Raw genomic sequence first — 23,095 nt, forward strand, 5'->3', positions numbered from 1 at the left:
GAGATTTTGGTGCCTGCAGCGGAGATGAGGGGCAGGCTACAGAGGTTTGGTAAACTCACGTTTTTCTAAAGCCACACCTCACAACACCTGAGACCTGAGAATGTATTATATAACAGTGTTGATTGTGTCTGTGTGAGTGTATACCATCTTTAGTAGTTACATCGCAGATGATGTTGACTTCATTCATGGGAATCTGCCAGTGGGCTTTCTCCTCGCTGAAACTCAAAGCCCTGCTTTCCTGTCTGTTGCAGGGGTAACCCTGAACACGTAGAAACACGGGACCCTGGAAACACAACAGGCACTGTTATGATGCTGCACACATACTTTGTGTGAAAACAACTACTGCAGGTGCAGGAAGGTCATCATGCCAAGCTGACACTACACATGAAACCTTTAAAAGGTTTTGAGATGATAGTCAAAAATCTGCATCTTGACTGTCATGCCATTCTGAATGCGACTGATCCTTCATACAGAACAGCAGCTGTGGTCAGTTTGTCAGTTACAATGGATCTCAAAGCAGGAAAGTTCTCACAATGGACAAAAAGTCCAAATTTCCAGTGTTGCATTTTCAGAGGTGCATCCATATGATCAGTATGTTCCAAGCAAGCAGTCTCCTAAAGGAGCATGAAGAACTACCAAAAAATAAGTACATTTTAGTACAATATAGATTCTACAATTGTTTTCAATACTTTTATTTGCTGTGAAAACTCGCCATTAGAAGCATACTTTAAATCAACCTGACCACAGCTATTTCTAATAGCCAACTAAACCTACAGTAGGTGAGGGTGATACTGGGTGGTCTTTTAAACATTTCAAGTCTTTAAGTACTGTCCCTTAGCCTATTTCACCACCTATGGGAGATGTAGGGCAACACGCAGTTGGAAATGGACATGGACTGTGTTTATATAGGGCTTTTCTAATCTGATGACCATTCAAAGCGCTTTTACAGCACAAGCCTGCATTCACCCTTTTACAAAATGGTAGCTAGGCCGTCTGCTCATTACAAGCATTAACACACTCATACACCTAATGTTAGGCATCAGGAGCAATTTGGGGTTCAGTATCTTGCCACCTTGAGGCAGGGTCTTCTGATAGGTGGACGACCACAGCTGCCCCATACCGCTCGTGAACTTTCAAGATTGTGTGAGTGCGTTTCCCTCGTGTGTTTACCTTGATGTCTATGGGGTGTGTCTCAGTGGGACAGAGCAGTTTCCGGCGAGCGTTACCACCTTGGTTTATTGTCCAGTACCCTGTCATCTTGGCCTCTGGCAGGGGCAACCTGAAGATTAAAGGTTACATGTTGACAACTACCAGGTAACAGCTGAAAAACTGTGAATTCCTAACATTTAAAAAAATATATTGCAACAGTGTAAATTATTGCCATGTTGTTTGTGTTTGTGTTTTTGATAGTGCATCTTGAGTAGAGATTTCAACAAAACAAAGGCTTTCATTGATCCCACTGTCCCTACAGAGGGTAAAGTCAAGCTACACGGGACAAATGACTGTGTGTGTTTGTGAGTCCCTGCTCGGCTTGTTGTGCCTGGCCAGATGTTTACTGGTCTTCTAGTGAATCACTGGCTGCAGGTGGGCTACAAGATGCAAAAAAAACTTCCAAGAGGATAAACGTGTGGAACCATAAATATTTCTATGAATGGAAAAGTAATGAGACACATAAGAGAAACTTTGCTTTCCATGTCCAAATTTGGAAGTCAAGAGACAAAATATTTTCTTTTACGTACACAAGCTGTGGGATCTAAATTGTTCAAGGTGAGCTTTAAATCGCAAAAACACTGATCCCAAAACACACAACAGATCCACTGAGCTTGGATGATTCTAAATATAGCCATAACGCAACAGATAATCTATCCAATCACTTATACAATTGTTCAAGGAAAATATTTGCTTCTGCTCTGCTCTGTTCTCAAGATTTTACTTGAGATATGTCTGAAACTGAATTTATGAATTGTTTAAGTCAAAATAAAACCACAGGAGACAGACGAAACAAATATTTTCCTTTATTTAAAAGACAAAACTATACATTATGAGACAATTTAGTGGCTACTAGATTCTTATATTTCCCTTATAGGAAAGGTGAGGTAATGTGAATGAGCTAGACAGCCCTTAATTTAACACTTCAGGAAGCAGTGAGGAGACTTCATGGAAGCCTCAAAGTTGAATCCAGTCTGAAACCAGTCATATGGCTAAAGACTACGTCAGCCCATTTTAAGCATGTCAGGATTACAGCTCGAAACGTTACAAATACTCTAGAATGAGAAAGAGTTCCACCTAGAACCACTGGCCTCTGACAAAACACGTTCTGCTGATAAGCCTCTGGGGAGGTTCTTTGAAAGACAAATACTTACAACAGTTGTATCAAACAAAGCCACAGCAGAGAAACCTTTGAAAGGTGAAAAAATTATACAACCTCGATTCCAGAAATTGTTGGGACTAATTTCCAACAAACTGTGTTTACTGGCAATGGTTTTAATTCAGAATAAGCATGCTTTTACAAAAGGCATAAATATGTATCATTAATAATAACAAATTAATGTTAATATATTTAATTGAGTATATGTCAAAAGGGACTAGCGTATTATCACATTCTGTTTTATTTATGTTTTACACAGCATTAGCCAACATTTTTGGAATTTGGGTTGTATAAATAACATGCTTTGTTAGCTTTACTTTCTAAGATTGTAATTGTTAATTTTTTTTAAGCATTGTATATCAGAATCACATAACATGAGGGAAAAAGCAACGCTAAATGAAACTGTAATTGGTGAAAAATGAATCTTATGGTTGTCTGTTAAGATAATACTGAAAATCACAAGCTGACAAAAGGACAAAAGATGTTAACTGCTACACAAAGCAGGTTACAGTGACTGGGAGGTTTATATTCAACACAATTAAATAGAACGCTCTCATAGATTTCCATTTGGAACCCAGAAGAGAGAATTCTACCAGACAAGAAAAATGGAGCTGCTGAAGAATAGAAAAACTACCTGACATTATCAGTCACTGTCAGGTGCACCTGTCCTTTCTGAAGCTACAAGTACAACCCCAATTCCATAATTACACAGGACGCTGTGTAAAACAAAAATAAAAACAGAGTGCAATTATTTGCATTGTTTATTTATGAAGTGTTCCTGGGCCCATGTAGTAACATCTTTTATACAATCCTGTGTTCACAAAGTGGTGAACCTTGCTCCATCCTCACTTGTGAACGACTGAGTCTTTCCAGGATGCTCCTTTCATACCCAATCATGATACTATCACCTGTGACCAATCAACCTGTTTACCTGTGGAATGATCCAAACAGGTGTTTTTGGAGCGTTCCACAACTTTCCCAGTCTGTTGTTGCTCCTGTCTCAACGTATTTGAAACATGTTGCTGCATCAAATTCAGAGTAAGCAGATATTTACAAAAAACAAATGAAGCCGATGAGGTCAGACATTAATTATAATGTCTTTGTACCGTTGAGAAAATGTCAAAAAGGATTAGCAAATGATCACATTTGGTTTCATTCACATTTGGATTCATTTATGTTTTACACAGCATCCCAATTTCTTTGGAATCAGGATAGTAGACCTCTAAACGCTCTTAGTATAGTTAGGTCCATCCAGTTCTTATCAAATGTGAAAACAGAACAGGTGGACTTTAGCTTAGCTGTGGTGGCCCACTGGTGAGGCAATGCAAAGTCAATTTAGTGAGATTCACAGCACAGCCAGGCTGTCAAGTAATGGCCATTTATTATCCATCGCCCTATTCAAACTGCTTTCTGACTGGTCCCTGGAGCTGTGTGACACTGTCTGTGTATTAGTAAGGCACTGTGTGTGTGTGCCTGTAGTGTGTGTGTGTGTATGTCATCCTAGTGTCTTGTGCTCCTGATGCCTTACTCCTTAGCCAGTTTGACAGAGCTGGGCTTGGCTCCAATGGGAATCCCGTGCTTGTGCAGCGCTTCGATCAGAACCTCTCGCATGTCTTTGTTGTATGAGTCAAAGTCGAAAACATTTCGCACCACGTTGGCCAAACCCTCGTCAGGGAATTTCTGTTGGGAGGCAAAGTAGAGTAGAAATTGAGGGAGTAACATGGGACGGGAGGGAAAAGGAAGAGAAGAGGAAGTAAGAGTGGAAGTAGGAAAGGGTCATTGGAAAAGGGATGAGAAAGCGAGAGTGTGGACATGGAGAGAAGGAGGGAGAAGCAAAGGGTGGAGAAAAAACAAGGGAGGACAGGGATAGGAATGAAAGGGAGATAAGAAAAAAGAATAAAAAAAAAATCAGGGAGGGTGTCAAGTAGGGAGGCCAAACGGGAAAAAAGAAAGAAGATATAGTGAAGAAGGGTGACAGAAAGAAAGAACATTAATATGATTTATAAGTTCTCAACAGGGGTCAATGCAGGGACAAAGTCTGAAATAAGACATGCTGTCTGGAAGGTTACTCATCTCTCCACTCTCATCATAACACTCGCAGATAAGGGCAAACGACAGTCGTTTTTCTGCTGAAGCTGCTGCTCACAGCCTTAGCTTTCGTGTGTGATATAATTCAAGAGATTCAAGTTATATTACCTTAACACTTTTTCTGTATTGTACTGTAACTACAGTGATACTTTGGTAAATATGCAATAAAGTCTGGGAAACAGAGAGAAAGACAGTGTAAATAAAAACAGAGGCTACACTTTAAACCAGGCATGCCCAAACCATTTCACATGTGGGCCAGAGTCATGTGGCTGCAGGTTTTCATTCCAACCAAGGAGGAGCACACCAGGCTGGACTCATTTAATCAGCTGATCTCAGTCTTAGGCTGATGATTAGGTGACCCCTCAGCCACATGGCCCTTTATGGAATAGTTTGGACATGCCAGTACATTTACTTCCTAAATGTCACAAAATATACCAGATAAAGTTTTATACAAGTTCAGGTCTCACTTGGTCAAGTCGGAATTTGTGTGTCAGTTCATGTAGGATATCATGCATTCTTCAGGTGAAAATAAATCACAAATTTAAATGCACAAACTTTTATAGCCTTGTTAGACACACGTCGGGTAAGATATTCCCCTAAAATATGGTGGGCAGATTATTCAAAAGCAAAATTAGGGCATCTAAAGCAGCTTTTTGAATGATCCTGCCAAGCATTACAAGTGAAGAAATCCATTTCCATTTAAGGATTGAATTGGAAGAGAAAGAAAACATTTTCAGCTTCAGCAACCTTCAGCCAGACATACACAGTTATCCTACTGCTAATAAGACAAAACAGGCAATGTAAAGACACTAATCTTGGCACTGGTGGCTTTAAATACTCATTCCTTCTCATTTTTAAAAAAATGGTACCTTCAGAGAAAGAACGAAAACTACACAGCTACTACTATTACCATCCACCCCCTAGTGCAGATAAACTGAAAAAAATGACATAACATGATAAATGAACAGAAAATGAATCTTTCCTTAAATAGCTGCGTTTATGTAATCCAATGCTTCACTTCAAACCCATATCATTGCATTATATCGACAACAGCTAACTCTAGCTGCAATTGAATGTTCAAACATACCAAACAAAACAAAATGAACACCCCAGATCTATTCATCTGCAATTCCAATGAAAGCCCCCTGAAATACATTACTACAATATTATAATATAGTATTGTTGAATATAAGTAAGTAAGCTTTCATTTTGGGTCCTCTGTGTGTCATTCAAGTATCAGAAATACTTCACACTACTTGGCACACACGCATTTTGTGTAAACGCATTTTGTGACAGACTGATACAGAGCTTCATCACATGGAGCAACAACAATCACCTGAAGATCAATATCAGCACAACCAGCTCAGCTCGTGGTGAACTACAATGACTCAAAATATGGATGTTGCTGTAAATTAGCTACAAACTCTAAAACATGGGTGCTTCACACACATTTTAAAACCAGCAGTACAGAAGATATGTTCAATTAGCACAGCTTCAAGGTGCACACCCAAGATAAGTGTCACCGATTCAGTATCTGACCAAATGTCAAATATGGTCACAATAGAGTCATAATTAGCCTATACTTGAGTTCTTGCCAAAAAAATGTTTTGCGTTGTCACAGTGACCTTTGACCACCAAACTGTAATCAGTTCATCCTTGAGTCCAAGTCTGTGCCAAATTTGAAGAAAATCCCTCAAGGCGTTCGTAAGAACGAGTGAAAGAAAATGTAATATTCCAATAAAATAACATTTAACTGTTTTTCCAATAAATGCTGAATGATAGCTGTTGTGAAGTATTCTGGGTATACTCAGGAGCCTACAAATACTAACTGCATGCACTACTAATATTTTAATGTCACAATTCACAATTAATCTGGAAAGTAAACAACAATTGTTGAGGTACATATTTAAAATTTTCAGTGCTTAAGACTGTACTGCCAGAGGGCTTTTTAAAAAAGCACCACAACAGAGACTGTTCGTTTATAAATTGTAAATCAAAAAATAATACAATTCTGGAGAAGAATTCCCCCAGAACCCTCTACAGAGGTCCAGGCTAAGCCCCCAGTGTTTTCACATAGAAACACCCCTGCCTACACACAACAACACATTTCACAATGCACTGTTAAGCCTATAAAATGCTGCACAATCAATAACAGCCTCATCCCTAGTGGTTAGAAGTAAAACATAGATTCAATGTAAAGAGGACTTGGCTGTAATGATCTGATTCCCAGCTACCACAAAGGTACAATCATGGCCAAACGTGAAATGGTAATTAGGCCCTTCAGTGGCTATTACTTCAGAAAAAGCAATTTAGACTTCAGCTAAATGATCCTGTATCTGTCCCATTCCTGCAGATGTCAATAGTGGCGGTGATTGATGACCGAACAGGGTGGCCAGTGGGGAAAACATTGGGCTTGTAGTGCAAGCAAAAAAAGGTTGTTTATCTCTCAGCCCTGTTCTTCTGGTCTGTTTTCTTCTTCTCATCTCTGAGCTAAACACCATGTGCATTTATAAAGATCTAAGAACATAAGGAAACAAACAAACTACACTAGCAAGGCAATAAAACAGAATAAAAAATACAGTAACCATGGGAACAGTGCTATCTGCTAAACATTCAAGTATGTTAAACTATGTCTTGAGAAATCAAGCAAGAAGCAACCTCTTTCTCTGGCCATCAAGCTACAGGTGAAATGATGTTTCTCCTGTGAGACTAAGTTAATTAACTGACGATCAATTCTTGCCTTTTGAAGGCTGGCTCCCTGTGGTGACTTTAATCCAAGTTAAAACCTCATTCTCATTTACTATAAATACTGTTTCTGATTGTCAGAAGTGAATGTAAATCTGCTACCTCCTTTAAAAGAAAATACAGTTATTTGCTATATTAATTTAATATCCTTTAGTGTTAAATATGCTAAAAAGGTGAGATGTAATTTTAGGATTTCCTCCAGTAAACCTGAGAAAATAGTAAAGCAAAAGTAGTGTTTTTCTGTTGAAGGATATGTATCGTGTCTTCTTACCTGGAGGTGTTTCACAATGTTTACCACCTCTCGGGTGGAATAGGGGTAGGTGATGGTGCCCTGGTCCGCCATGGACCTCAGCTCTCCAAAGGCAGCCACCAGCTTCTGCAGAGTAGCATCAGGAACGTCGGGGCCATACTGTTTAAGCATTGCCAGCTCTGCCTGGGGCTTTGGATTGTCCACAGCATGGCAGCTAAAAATATCACCTGTTCAGAGGACAATAACTAGTCATCCTTGGCCTTGGTGCCCTATGGATATCTAATCACCAACTTTTGTGTACCCAGAAAACAGTAGTCAAGCGTTTTTTTTCCTCCGAAGGGCAGAGAACAATTCAGATTATCTGATGCAAGCCTTGTCAGTCCCAATTTCCTTTCTACATTTATCTGAGCAGCTTATGTTTTACATAAATGAGTTTGCCCTTAAATAAAAGAGCAGATTCCTAGTCCTCTGCTACAGATTGTGAGTGTTGTGTGCATGTGTGTGTACCTAGAGCTCCAAAAAAGTCATTGCCCAGAAAAGGAAAGCCAGGTCGGTTAGCCAGGACAAGCATCCTGAAGTCTGGGTGCATGACTACTGTGTTGGGCCTCCCCTCAGCTTTGTGCGATTCTTAAGAGGAGACAAAGTCATAGTTAGCACATGAAATGACAAGCAAACAATTTGTAGAGCACCTGGACAACAATGAAATCTTTGATAAATTCCAGTCTGGTTTTCCTTTGAAGCTGCTGAAACTGCTCTGGTCAGGGTCTCAAATGAAATTTTAATGCATGCCGATGCTGGGAAATGTTCATTTCGGTTGCTGCATGAGCTACCTGCAGCTTTCAACACTGCCGACCATTCTGTTCTCCTTCGCTGGCTTGAGCAAGGGGCGGGTGTAACAAGGTCTGCTGCCCTGGACTGGCTTGCCTCCTATCTGTCAGACAGGAGTTTTTCTGTGGCCACTGATCATGATGTCTCCTCATCTGCTCAGCTGACATAGAGAGTGTACCCCATGGTTCAATCCTCGGTCCGATTCTTTTATCCCTGTGCATGCCTCCCCCTGCTTTCTTAATTTGGCAATTTATCGGTATTTCTCTTCATTGTTATGTGGATGATATGCAGCTATACATTTCATTCAAATCAGATGACCTTAGTAAGCTCTCTACCTTGCAAGATTGCCTAATGGCTACCAAGGATTGGATATCAGATATCTTCCTCCAACTTAACACTGACAAAACAGAAGTTCCTCATCACAGAGAGCATTTCTGATAAAGTACAGCAGTACAGCTAATGCTAACCTAGGAGTTTTACAACATATGAAGCTTAAGTGGCACATAAAGGAAGTGGTCAGATCCTGTTTCTTCCAATGAAGAAACATTGCCAAAATCAAAGTTGCATTATCCTTTCAACATTTGGAAAAAAAACATTCGTGTTTTTGTTTCTTCCCATCTTGATTTTTGGAATTTCACTGTTTACCATCCTGAGTCGCTCCTTTGTGTCTTAGCTCCAGCTGGTCCAAAATGTGACCGCTAGACTTTTACCTCATACACAATGTAGGTAACACAATCTATGTTGGCTTCCCATAGAATTCAGAATTGAATTTAAACTTTTAATCACCTATAAAGGTGTTTTGCCTGTCATGAAATCTGGGCTGAAACCAAAGATGGTTGAGCTTTTGCAGTTGTGGCTCCAACCCTGTGGAACCATCTTCTCTAGTCTTAAAGAACACATTCAGTTGATAGTTTTAAGAAGCCGTTGAAAACTCAGCTCTTTCGTTAGCACGTTGTCCTGTAAAGTCTTATTGCCTTCTGTGTAGTTTTGTGGTTTGTTTTTTATGTTGTTATTTTCTGTTTTAACTTTCTATTTATTCCTCAATGTCTGCATTGTATACCCCCTTGTAACTTGAAAAGTAAAGGTTTTGAAGAGGGGCTTTATAAATAAAGTTTGCTTACTTAATGTTCTGATAGCATTGGGAGCTGTGTCAAGTTTGTGTTTATGAAGTCTCAAGGTAGTATTTACATTCCTCTGGGAGAAGCAGCCTCTCAGGAATGGCGAAGCTGTCAGCAACTAGTATGATTACGTGGGACTACTTGGAAATTCTACAAGTTTACAGTCCAGCATGATTCACAATGTACTGGTACCTGTCCATAAAGGCTTTTATCCTAAGCCTCCTTCAGTGGTCTGCATCTTATGTTTTACTCGTGTTTGTCTTCTAGGCGATCCGATCCTCATCTCATCCATTTTATGGTCCTACTTCTAGCTGTACTGTATCTGGGACATGTCTACTGTCAAGGTGTTGAACCCTGCATGTGCGTGTGAATGTGCGTGTGTGTGTACCTGAGACAATTCTGCGTCCATCGGCCAGAATCATCTCCCCGCTCTCCACCAGGGTTTTGAGGATGCATGTGACATTAGTGGGAGCTTTGTCAGCCTCGTCGATCACTAGTATGTGACCTAGTTTCACGGCCTTCACCTGCACGCACACACACGCACACACACAAACAAATCTTTTGTGTTAAAAGGTATTGCTGAACCTATTATCCAGTGGCTCTCATTAGTTAATAAGAGTTAAATTAGTTAAAGGAGGCTGAGAAAGAACAAAGAGAGATGGGTGGGCACAGTATGGAAGCCTGGTGGCAGAGACAGAAAAAGACTGTAACTCCTTGTTTTCCCACCTGTTATTGTTATACACTGAGCGACCAGAGCAAGCTCAACACTTGGTTTTCACATATGTCTGGCATATCAGGTACTACACGGAAATGTGCAGCAAATACAAAGTTTGAACACACAAAGTCTGACAACAAATCCAAAAGAAAAGTGCTGCATATCCAGTCGAAACAATGGACGTTCTCCAAGCCTCTAGTGGCAGTGCTGAGTGGAACGGCTTGATTTTTGGCCAGAGAGAGAGATCAGATGAGACATTGTTTGTTTTTGAAGTGGGGAGAAGAGTGGATTAAAGAGTTGATATGACAAAGAAATGTACGTAATATCTTTTCCATATGGCCTTAGTCTTCTCCATCCCACGTTAGTAGTGACCCTGGTAGGCGAGGCGTCACCACTCCACCAAAAGCAACTGCAAAGGAAGAGTGTGTGTGTGCGTGCTTGAGTGTGTGTGTTGCTAACTGACCAGAGGTGAGTCCTCATACATGATGATGCCATTTCGGACTGAGGGCTGTAGGGTTAAGGTCTGGACAGTCGTGTCCCTGGTGGAGCAGAAAACAAAGTCAGACACACACATACACAATAGGGGGTGCCACTGTAGATATCCAAAAAAAATCTATCACTTCTGCTTTCATTTGAATATTGTTGAAAAATGAAGCCGTGTGAACTGATTAGGTCAAATCTAACATTTCCTTCTTCAGCTTGACTTGAGGTTTCATTATTCAGGACAGATTTCTTTCTAATAAAAACTAAGTCAGATCTTTTTTTCTTCTTGAAATAGCTCATTGGCTCCCCACTGCAAGTAACCTGGTAATATTTGATGGTACACCTGCCTCCAAGGCTGTTTGAACATGTGTGTGAGTGAGAGTGTGTTTGAGGCTGGGTTGAATGTAAAGTCTGGTATAGAAAAGTAGTAGCTGATGCCTTAAGTACATGCATATCTGGTTTCTTTTTTATCACCAGATGCAGGCCAGTGAACAAGGGTGTCAGTAACACTGATTCCCTAGTGGTGTCCAAAATTATCCCTCCCTCTTTCTCTGAACATCTCTCTCTCCAACCCACCTACCGGCCCTCCCTCTCTCCTTGATATGTCACAGTGTGACCCAGGAGCTGTCCTAGTTTCCTTCCTGGCTGGCTGCATTGCTCTTGCTTTTCTGAGTCACATCTCTGTAGGCTTTCAGTCACAGGCTCCCAAAAGCCACATGCACAGATCTTCCTGCCTCTGCTGTGGTCTAATATTAGCTGTGGCTACAGTAGCTAACCAGGCCACATCCATGTTCAGCTCCACTTCGACTTTCACAAGACTTTGACAAACAGCACACACACACACAAGCCAAGAGGAGAAATTTGTTGTTTCTACATGTGTGTGCTGTTGATGTTTGACCATAGATCCAATCTCATTGCCTGAATCTGAACACTAAATCTGTCATTTATGTGGGATTGGACTGAATCTTTTTAACGTTTCTTCAGTTCATCAGGTTTGCAGAAATGATTACTTTTATTGGCATCCTATTTGGTGCCTATCTCCCATCACATCTCTTTGACTCTGAAACATTGCCTTCTTATTAGAGCCAAGATCAATACAGGGCCCATCTCTGCCTCTGGTTGATTAAAGCTATATTCAAGGCTGATTTCACAGCACACAACATATTGATGTATAGATGAGCAACCCGACCTAATTTTCCTGAGGTGTGATTGATTGAGTACTTATAGAAGCAGAGAACCCAAGATAAAAAAGGCTTCTTCAAATGGTTCTTCTTAAATATGGGCATGTGAAGTCCTTGTTCTAGTGAAGGATGGCCTAATTTACTGGTGACCAAAATAGTATCTGACAACCTGAGATGGGAGAGAGAAAATTCTGGCTGCACACATCTCTCTTAAATAGGCTCAGTTCATCTTATTGGAAAAGCACAAGTACTTTGAAGAAACACATGTGATTATTTCTCCTGAAAAGCATTACAGATGGCAAACCACAGGCACAGGCAGTTTTAGAAACGGATCGCCTCTCAAGAATCCAACAGTAGCAAGATGTAGTGTTAAAAACACCACAACAGACTGAATTCTTAATGCTGAAAAATAATAAAACGACCCACGATTGATGATTGATATTGGACCTGTGAGCTATTCTGCAGCTGGTGACTGAAAACTTTATACATGAATGCATAAGTTATTCACATGAGCTGTCTGAATGAAACTGAATTGAAAAGAACTTATTGTGCTTTTTTCAAGGGAGACATTCAGAGACACATTGAGAAGGTGACACAGAATGGAAACAGTCAGACAAAAGAGAAGCTTTCTGGAGAAGCATGTCTTTATAGTTCTCTTTAAAGCTGAAGGCGAAGAGGAAAAATTCACAAGTTCATGTTCGCAAAACCTTAAGTAGTTTCTAAGCGAACACGATTATGTTGCACGATAATTTAGATTTCACAGCTCCTCAGCTTGTTAGTGAAAAGTGTTTGGGTAAAACACTTCAGACTCCTCACCTGTGGAGCTGCAGGTATTCTCTAGGCCTGTTCAGAAGGTGCAGGAACCGGTCCACTATTTTATTCTTACCCACGCCCTGTGGAAGGACACAAAAACAAAACACTGAGCAGCCAGCACCATTTCATGATATCAAGCTTGACGCACCAACTGTGTTTCAGTAACAGAGAGATAAAGAGGTGTCCATTCCATCCATAGAGAAACAGTGCTGAGAGTCAGAGCCGAGTGTGTCCCTTAAGTTTTGATGGTGCTACGCTGTGACAGGGCCTGTTTTCTGGGACTCCCACTGGCTTCCCACAGAGCCTGCCTCTCCTGGTTGGGTGCTGAGTCTCTCGGCCAGTCTGTCAGACTTCCAGTAAGCCACTCTGACAGCTCCTAATGTCTCAGCTTCGCCCATGCATGGTCATGCACTCAAATTTGCAAATAGCTTCTCTCACTCAGTCTCTCACATGCGTGTGCACCCATAAACATTAATGCAGAAACACGCACAGACAACCTCCCCTGGGCTGCTGGTACAACACGTCCACTTTCACTCCATCCTCCTCCTCTCTTCTCCTGTTAAAACTTCCCATTAGGACCTGACTGGGGGCACAGAGTGTCCCCAAGGAAGTGCTCCATGTTTCCTCATGCCCACAGTGAGCTGTGAGTCAGTGGGGTTGGAGGGTGACATCAGGGTGCAGGGAGCTTGTTTCATAACTCTTCTCTCCAAGTGGGCTACTTTACTGAGACCTATCACTGCAAAAAGAAGATGCCCCCCCCTGCAAGCACAAGTCTAATCTCTGCTTATTTCACATGACGCCCGTGGAATCGTGACACTGATCATGATTGGACCTGCATGGATAAAGGCTCTTGAGTCTCAACAGGGCTTTTTTTCTGGGGACAAAGGAATTTTTTTAAGTAAAGCAAGAAGTTGAATGCTTGAGACTATTTTCCATATGTCACCCACCTGGTTGCCCACCAAGAGGAGGTGCTCTCCTAACAGGAAGTCTTTCAACATGTCTTTCATCACCATCATGTGCTGTGGAGAAAGTTAAACAGACATACATTTAACTAAACAAATGCTCAGAAATTCTAGTTTGTTTTCTGGACTTGCACTCGTCAATCGAACCCAGACAGGCATTGTGGTGAACTGAAAAAAACATATTATCAAAAAAAAAAAATACTGTTGTCCCTGTTTGAAGGTAGGATTCATCTCAAAATCACACGAGTTTGCGCAAAAGATGTGCAGGTTTGCATTGTCCCTCCTCTGTTCCCTTGGTGTTTTAGAACTGTGCTTCTACTCAGAAGACTGAAAACAGGACACTCAAAGTAGGGCATCCTCCGTGCTCTCATCTGATCTCGCCCTCATCCACTATTTCAGTCTCCAATACAAGCAGGCAGAGGAAAAAGGGCAGAATGAGGACAGAGAGAATGAGAGTAGCAAGAGATAAATCTGGGTCACATAGCATCATCAGTATTACCAATGGATGTCAGAGTGTAATTTTCTGAGATGGTTCCTCCCTGAGATCAAACGTGACACACCTACGCCAAAGTTTCACCTGGTTAGACCAAAAATCTACCTTGCATGAGCATGACATTTTATCCAAACCTTATGTGTGCAAAAGTCTCTCCAACATCAATTGCCAGAAAAAAACCCAAACTTACTATTAACTCAACTGAAATGAATTTATACGCTGAGCAGAGCAGTACGTGATACCTAACCAAATATCATTTCTTCAGAGGCTGCCAGTAACAGTAGGGTCTGTAGCTAGTCATTATAGTCATGTGGGATTTATGTTAAAACATCAATAAATGTGACACTAAAGCTAAACTATTGCATTTACAAGCACAGTATCTTGCAGGTTGCTGCATTTCTTGATTTGTGTTTCATACTACAAGTTAAAGTTACACTTTAAAATGTGAAGAAGTGGGAAGAGTGGAAGAAGTACATTCGCTGTTGTTAAGAACTTGATTCAGATTTCAGTTGCTTGTGTTTTTCTAAAAGCACAATGCCTCTGATGATTGCAACTACAAGTTAACCACAAGCATTCAGTGAAACAATTGGTGTCTTCCTGGTGTACACACACACATACAGTGCCGAATTAAATTTAGATTGCTTCCTTATCCAATAAAATCCATCAATAACAGCAGTCAGAGGTCAGTTACAGTGCACTGGGGCAGATTTTACCACCAGGCCAGGAATGAGGTTAGTTTCTCTGAGACTCCAGTGTATCTGAAAAGGGTTAACAAAGACTATGGCCTTGGGAAATATCAGCTAATACCAGAACTAAAAGAAAAATCCTTTATAATAAAATAATGTCACACACTGCAACAAAAAATAGAAAGACAAGAGTAATATTAATATTACCAAGGAAAAAGACTGAAGGGGAAAAAAGCTGTCTTTTCATGGGTGTATGACCTCATTTCAACGGACAGTGCTATGAATATAGTGTGGTGACGGCTATATACTGATCTTTCTCAGTTTGAGAGGAAAAAAAACAAAACAAGGGATTATTATTTATGGCTTCTAATCCAACTTTTTGCCCTTATGTGATTAAATCAGGGTCATGTCCTGCAAATAAATGTCCTTTTTTCCAGCTCTCTTTTCCAATCACACAAGGATTGGAGAAATGCTGTCTTGCAGTTGCAGATTTGGTTTAGACTGACAAGCGTCTCACTAAGTATATCTGGTTCAGTGCGTGTGTGTCATTACCTGGGGATTATCATAGAAGAGCACGTCTGGAACCTTAATTTTCTCACTGGGGTTGTAGACAGGAGCAGACACGTTGCCAATAGTCAACACGCCATCCTTTACGATACCTAGAAAAATACAGTAGAGGCGGTCACTGTGTGTGAGGCTTGCCTCTTTAAACTCTGGACTTGTGAGCCCATAGTTTTCCGCAATTTCTAACATGCTTGTGACAAATCGATTATTACTAAATGACATGAAAGTTGGCAGTGGCGCATATCAATATGACTCACTGTCCCTTACACAGGAAGCAACATCTAACATTGCCAAAAATCTGCTAATTGAGCATTAGGAAGTTAGGAAGTTGGACTGTTTTTCTGAAATATATACTGTATTTCTAAAAGATGTTTCAGTTCAATGTTTCAAAGTATGAGGATTTTTTTTTTTTTTTTTTTTTTACCAAATTCTAATTTGCTGTAACACTTTGGACTGACACAATGCAAATTTTGTTCAATATGGTTTCAAAAGTAATGCAAAATTATTGATAATGCAACTTCAATGAAGTTTACTGCATATAAATACATAAAAGATTTGATGTAACCATACTTATCAATAGCAAATCTGAATGTTGCTACCAGCTCTCACCTACTGATCATGAAACTCACACAATGTAAAAAAAAAAAAAATCACAAATACACATACTCAAATGATGTGTGTTTTTCTAATCATAATGGTCACATGTATGGCCCAGATGAGAGGAGCAGTCTTGATTTCCTGAGGCTAAGCTGTGCATGTCATCTTTATTTTTGTTTGTTTGAATGGTTTCTTTTGAGGGTACTGAAACCTACTTTCCATCTTGGCTTTTCACATACATCATTTGTTGTTGTATTCGTTTATAGTGGAAAATTGATACTGGGACATGCATCATGCTTGACCTCTGTGTAGAATTAACTAAAACGCAGGCAACTGCAGTAAAGGAAAGTGTTTGGCTGACTACAGTAACCAGAATTTTTAGTCATACATGATAGTGCTTGTATGCTGTCAACACACTGAAATCAAACAGGAAATTTTCTGAATTGTAACTCAGTACAGGGTTTATACTTTAACACTGACACTGATCCAATGTGTGGTCCACTATCAAAGCCTGAACCTAAGCCAGGAAAACCCGAAAAAAGCAGCAAACCAAAACAATATATTGCATTTAGAGACACTGAGTAGTTGAGCAAATCTTATCTAGATAGCTGACTGGAACTTACAGCTGATGTCATGAGTGTCTGCAGGATATGGTGTTTCCTCTATAGAACAGTTGGCAAGGCTTTTTTCAAGATAGGCACGGGCCAGACTGGGCAGGAACCTGATATACACATTCACAAGCTTAATCAGTTAGGCAGACAGTCACACAGCATTAATAATCACCTTATTTGTCTGGCACCAAAAAATGAATTAAGTACATCACAACCAAGATATAAACACACAGAAACAAGGAATTTGAGTGTGTGTGTTTGTGTGGACCTGGAAAGACAAGCCTTATTGACAGAGTGAGCGATGCTCTCGTCAGGGTACTGAGAGAGACGGCGACAGATCCTCAACAGCTGTCTGGTGGAGAGAGAAGAGGCCAGAGACTGCGCCTGGAGACACATGCCACACACAAATAAGCTAGATCACGCACATGTAAACAAACTGGTAAGAGCACACACACACCAACACTTGCACCTACCGTGGGGTCGTTCATCTTGCGGAGACTGTGTGTAAGGTGCAATAGTTGCTCTGCTGCTTCCTTTGGAACATTATGAGTCTAAAAGGTGAGGGAAAAAGAAAGAGAGGCAGACGAGTGGATTAAAAGACACAGAATTCCAAATCCAAGCAGAATTGCTTTTTTCAGTTGACACATACACTGACTTTCCAGTTTATTATTAGGTACACCCAGCTGCTCTGCGGTGATGCTGAATTGCATTGCATTATACAGTGAAGTTATTTAGCCTGCCCTCACTGATATAAATGGAGTGGACAAAATAACAGAAACACGCGTCAGCATAACACAATACAATGCAGCAGCATTGCAGCAGGAGTACAGAGGACTTATACAGAGATTCATCAGATGGTGCAACAATCACCTAAAGCTCAATATCAACAAAACCAATGAGCCTGTGGTGGAAAACAATGCTTGGATGTTGTTACACAGAAGGTACACATTGTAAAATATGGATGCTTTACACATATGTTCAACCCAGCTTCCCGACCATCAAAGCGAGCAAGAACATACAACTTAACAGAGGAATTGTTACACCCATGTTTAGCCAATCAAACTGATGGGAGATGGCGGGGTGATGCAACGCACTTCCACTTCCACTTCCAATGCACAGCAAATGGTAAGCGAATATAAAGTTTGTGTGAATGTACGCGTAAATGAAAATAGAAAAAGCAAGTGTGCACCCTTGGCCTCGCTTTTGAAATGGTGTCGGAAAATGGGATAACACATAGGTTTATTATGTGAAAATGGAAGGGAGTGGGGAATGCGTGGTGTGTGTGATAGAGAATCAGTGTTATGTGTGTGGGATGCCCACAGGCAGTGATAGAGCCGCTCCATCACAGGCCAGAAAAATGTTTTTGTAGAACATATGATGTCACAATGAAGTTCACCTTTTGGATATAAAATGTAATCACATTATCATTTTATTCTAGGAGACATTTGTGAGGAATTTTGTCATAATTACTGTATGAATTCTTCAGTTATGGCCAAAAACATGTGTTGTGAGGTCACAGTGACCTTTGAGCTTTTCACCACCAAATTCAGTTCATTGTTGAGTCCAAGTGGATGTTTTTCCAGGTGTAATAAAATTCCTTCATTTAGATATCACATTCATGAGAGTGGGATGGGACGAACAACCTTAGAAGATAATGTCTTCGGCCACTTCTGTCGCTGGTTCAGAGGCATAGAAATACGGCAGCGAAGCTTCACCACAATAAACCCCACAACTAACTTTAGGAAAGAAACACGCCTAAGGCCGGCCTATACATCAGGTTAACCAAAACGTGCAACACAAACCTTGCAGTGAACAGCCGGACAAGGTCTGTCTTTCACTTTGAGTGCAAGTGTGTGTGTGTGAGGCCAGCAAGTTGTTTGACATCACACTCTACAGTATCACTGCCAAGTCACAGTTTATTTGGAAAAACTCCTGCTGATGACCTCTACCATTGCTTCCTCCAATTTTTCTTACACGCAATGAGTGCTTAGAATACATACAAAATGAATCTCTTTCTCATGTAATATCCCAACACTGTTAAACTCTATAGAGATGCTGGCAAGATCCCCCCCCCTCATCTCCAACTATCACTCACACATCAGAGGCAATGTCCAGGTTAGAGCAGTGTCTCAGATCTGGAAGCTTTCACGTCTCTCACAAAATAATCTGCAACGGTTCAAAAGCTCTCAGACAAGGACTAAAGATGGTAAAATTAGTATCAGGGATGCAAAATTATAACAAATAAATAATAACATGCCATCTTTATCAGTTAGAAATGAATTTCTGTACACATGTCCCCTGTTTAAATAGACTAAATCAAAGCCAATGTGATTACACCTCTGCAGCGTTGTCAGGGCCTGTGTGTTACTGGAGAGAGTCCAAATTTCTTATACTGTTAAAGTAAAATAAAAGTTGTTGTAAAGACGATGTAAAAAATACAATTTCAGTTAATTTCTTTTTGTTCTGTTCAGCTTATCAGGATAATGATTGCACCAAAATCATACTAGACAGCACATCAACAGTAACCAATGCAAGAAAAAAAGATTTTTAAGCATGGAGGTGTTGTCTTTCAGTGCGTGTTTGTGTCTCTCACCAGTCCCTGAATGAGGCCCATCTCCTCTGCTTTGGCCAGGGGGCTGACTGTGTGGTAGAGGAACATAGTGAGCAGCTCTGGGCTCAGCCACTGCTGACCTCTGCTGCTACTGCTGCTGCTTGTACTGGCAGACACAACGGGGGGCTCTGCCAGGGCCACAACCCTGAATGATGGATGGATGGGGAGGATTGACCTGAAAATACACATACACACACGATGAACAGTTACACACTAGCACTGGAATATACACACAATTGAACATCTGTTCAGCCATGTTTAAGAAGATGCAGAGTGCAGGTGCACGTGGTGTGTGCATGTGTGTGTGTATATGTCCCAAACAATCTGTGTCAGGGACAAGAGCATGACTTTTGACAGCTGGCTATGTAATCCTCTGATTCAAGAGGACAGCAAAGTCCATTTCTATCACCCCTACAAAGACACACACACTGCAACAGGATATATTTAGTCTAATGTGGGCGGAAGCAGGCACTAAATCATCGTTGTCTTCACCATTATTGTCACATTTTTCCCTTTAGTGCATTATATAGCTTTTTTGTGCATGTAAAACATCTACAAACTTACAAAGCCAAAGAACAACACCATGGGGAACTATTCTCTTCCACAGAAAACACGGCTCCTGAGCTGCCTGAATCACCTTGTTCCTTGTCTATGTCACTATGCGACACACCACAATTTCCAGCTTGGTGACCATCTGCTGCCTAAGAGACCGTCCCACCCACCTCACTGTGGAAACAGCTTTGTCAGTGAGGGCCGGTAACAGAATAAGCTCAAGGATGGATGATAGCAGCTGTCTGTGACCGGACTTTAAACTTGAAAGCTCTAATTTTTTTTTTTAATGCTTATCTTGTTGGTTAGCCTGCTTAACGTGGTGCTAGCAGACTGCGAACTAACCAATCAGAACAGACTGGGTTATTCGGGAGGGGGGCCTTAAGGAGTACTAGAGCGAAAACGGGGTGTTTCAGACAGAGAGAGAAGCAGTGTTGTAGCGCTAAACAGTATAAGAAAATAATGTATTTTTTTAACAAATATGTATGTAAACCCACTGTAGTAGATGCCTAAAATAAAAGTATGAACCTGAAAATGTGCATAATATGGCCTCTTTAAACATCCCTAATCCAAATCTGAAAAGGCTACAATATTACTGCCACTTTGGAGTCAGACACCAAAACTATATCTGTTGCTATGGGAGACAATATTAACTACTAAGAAACAGGGACACAATCCATAGTCTTTTAACGCATTGCATTAACCGAAATTGCGCTGCATGTGTCTTGTTGTCATCGCGGAATGGGGAAGAGAAGTTTTCAATAGATCAGAATCTCAGCAGGAACGGTATGATGCATCTGCGGGAGTGGGCGGAACCAGTCCCGTGCAGACCTCTAACCCATATATCCTGGTAGACACGCACACAAACACACACACATTTTGTCTGAGCCACAGGAGTGGAGGAAGAGGAAGTGGGTTTATTTCAGCCTGGACGCCCCGCCACAAACATCCTTCCTGCCAGGTTAGGTGGGTTTTTGAGACATACACATGCAAATGTGCATGCACACACACACACACACACACACATACTGCACGAGTAAAATACAAGGGAACAGTTAAGGCCAAGACCAACAACCGTCATTCACATAAAATAAATTAACACCAAGCTTTAAAACAAAATGTCAAATGCTGTCTCATAGTTTTATAAACCACTGTGCAAAAAAAAAGCTAAAAAGCCTTCAAACTCAAGAATATGTTACTGAAACTGCCCTTCCTAGACCACATTTTATATTTTCTCCCCACCAATACAGACCCAAGCATTCTTTTAACTTTGGGCTACTTTCTGTCTGAACACCTGGTGAGACTCCCTCCCAAACAGGAGGCTCACAATAACTTAGATGGTATAAAATATTAATCCAGAGGGGACCCATGAGATTCAACACAAACATACAGTCTATGCCACTCTCCTCTTCATTTATGTGACTGTTTTTCATTTGTACTGGATGTTTGCACTCATCCATCACTCTCTGCAGATATACCTAAAGTGTGAGAGCTGATGACTGTGAGCTGAACATTCATTTAGGAATTTTGTCCTTTGAACGGGTGAGACAGAGAAGATGCCAGCATCACAAATCTGAATGTCATTTTCATTCCATCTCTTGGTTGACCTAGAATACTGTATTTGTATTTTACACTCTGCCTCCTACTCTACATCTCCTTCTCCCTCTGTCTCTTTGAGTCTTTCTTACGGTTATGACACTGATGATGATTGTAATCTTTGAAAAGCTAGGGACCACAACTGTTGTGTTTTCATGTTTGATGTAAATACAGATTCAGAAATATTCATAAAATGCGCCAGACCTTTCCCCACATATAACCCACAACCCTATACGTGCCGAACACAGTGTGTGTGTGTGTGTGTACCTCTCTTGCAGCTGCTGGTCACTGAAGTGAAGCTGTTCCTTTAGTGTCTGGTATCTGTCCCAGCTCAGCAGCCTGGTTTCATCATACAGATCCAACTCTCTGTCATGAAGTAACCTGGGACACAAAACACAGTGAAATGAGCTGAGTAGTGTGTGTGTGTGTGTGTTTGCCTGTATTTCCCATTTGCCAGCAGAGCAGCAGAAGAAAACTACAAAAAGACAACACAGAATGTAGAAGATAATACAAGTAGTGATATCGACAGAGGATTTTAAAACTAATGCAGCAATTAAATCATGCAAACTGTATATTTTGAGCAAACTGAAGTACCTGGACAGCACAGTCAGGGTTCCCAGGTTGACTCTGTGAATACCGTCCAGAAGCAGCAGCTTGCCCTCAATGGCAGCAGTGACCAGTGGAGACGGCCTCCATGCTGTATCTCCGTTAGGAAGCGTGTACCTCTGCTGGAGAAGGTCCCTGGCTGTCATGTCCTGGAGGTGAAGCGGGGGTTAGTGTAAGGGGAAGTGGCTCAGTGTGTTAGTATGTTTTCTATCACAGCGGAACTGAAGAAAGTGAGCTAAAACGTTCTTGTAATCATACTATAGATTTGCAGGTTTTCTCCTTTAACTAAGTCTCCACTGATCTGGCCCTGCTGTTAAATTTCATACATCTGCTTTCCAGATATAAGCCACCAGCCCATTTCTGTTCTGGGCTAACGTGTGTGGAGCAACATTTACAATAGTGCTACTGTCAGTGTTGTGCAAAGTCATACTTCACAAAAGCTAGCTCAAAGTTCAGCTCACGCTCATTAGAATTAAGTACTTCAAATTCACTTCACAATTTTGTTCACAGTCCCAAAAAAAAAAAAAATTCACCAAATGAGCTGCAAAGGCTGCATTTCTCTTGCAGTGTAGTCTAAGTGCATTTACACAAATACTGTATTTAAGTACAAATTAAAGGTATTTGTACTTTTACTTAAGTATTTCCATTTTATACAACTCTATACTTCTATACCACTTCATCTCAGAGGCTACAGTTACTAGTTACTTTACTACTAAGTTTTTCATACCCCTCCTGGCCAGTGAAAACTATGTATCTCCAACTTTTCAGATAACTGAAGGAAGAAGTGTTCCTTCATGGGTTGATCAAAACCCTCAGCTGGAAAATTCATCATCACAAAGTTGAAAATTGGTGTGTTCTGAGCTCATAATTGATCCTATAGAATATGATGCATTGCGATATGTTAGATCACCCAACAGTATATAGAGTTGTTAGAATTGGTTCAACCTTAAACACCGACAGCAATAAAATGCACCATGCATATTAATGCAGGAGTAGCATTGATCTAAAAACATCACATACTATAATCGTAAAAAACTGACAGACACCAATTTACTGTGCAATGATTACTGTTACTTTTGATACTATAAGTACGTTCTGCTGATAATACTTACATACTTTTACTTAAATAAAATGTTGAATGCATGAGTATTAGTATGGTATTGGTACTTAAGTAAAGGATCAGAATACTTTCTCCACCACTGCTCTTGTTACTGGGAAATGAAGATAACTG

General features: G+C 40.7%; 1 protein-coding gene across 1 annotated transcript in view; it reads right to left on the reverse strand.

Moving 5' to 3' along the window:
* vwa8 (von Willebrand factor A domain containing 8) overlaps positions 1 to 23,095 on the reverse strand; it is a 70,837-nt gene that overhangs the window by 31,584 nt on the left and 16,158 nt on the right. The window contains exons 13-28 of the mRNA XM_041951260.1: positions 21,853 to 22,013; positions 21,526 to 21,639; positions 19,096 to 19,288; positions 16,976 to 17,053; positions 16,771 to 16,886; positions 16,515 to 16,612; positions 15,283 to 15,389; positions 13,537 to 13,608; positions 12,593 to 12,669; positions 10,576 to 10,651; positions 9,786 to 9,921; positions 7,959 to 8,078; positions 7,473 to 7,678; positions 3,897 to 4,048; positions 1,171 to 1,279; positions 145 to 283 (exon numbers count right to left, since the gene is read on the reverse strand). Of these exons, the coding sequence (XP_041807194.1) occupies positions 145 to 283; positions 1,171 to 1,279; positions 3,897 to 4,048; positions 7,473 to 7,678; positions 7,959 to 8,078; positions 9,786 to 9,921; positions 10,576 to 10,651; positions 12,593 to 12,669; positions 13,537 to 13,608; positions 15,283 to 15,389; positions 16,515 to 16,612; positions 16,771 to 16,886; positions 16,976 to 17,053; positions 19,096 to 19,288; positions 21,526 to 21,639; positions 21,853 to 22,013 (1,954 nt within the window). The remainder of the gene's footprint in view (positions 1 to 144; positions 284 to 1,170; positions 1,280 to 3,896; positions 4,049 to 7,472; positions 7,679 to 7,958; positions 8,079 to 9,785; positions 9,922 to 10,575; positions 10,652 to 12,592; positions 12,670 to 13,536; positions 13,609 to 15,282; positions 15,390 to 16,514; positions 16,613 to 16,770; positions 16,887 to 16,975; positions 17,054 to 19,095; positions 19,289 to 21,525; positions 21,640 to 21,852; positions 22,014 to 23,095) is intronic.

Source organism: Chelmon rostratus, chromosome 13 (assembly GCF_017976325.1).
Source record: "Chelmon rostratus isolate fCheRos1 chromosome 13, fCheRos1.pri, whole genome shotgun sequence".
Lineage (NCBI taxonomy): Eukaryota > Metazoa > Chordata > Actinopteri > Chaetodontiformes > Chaetodontidae > Chelmon > Chelmon rostratus.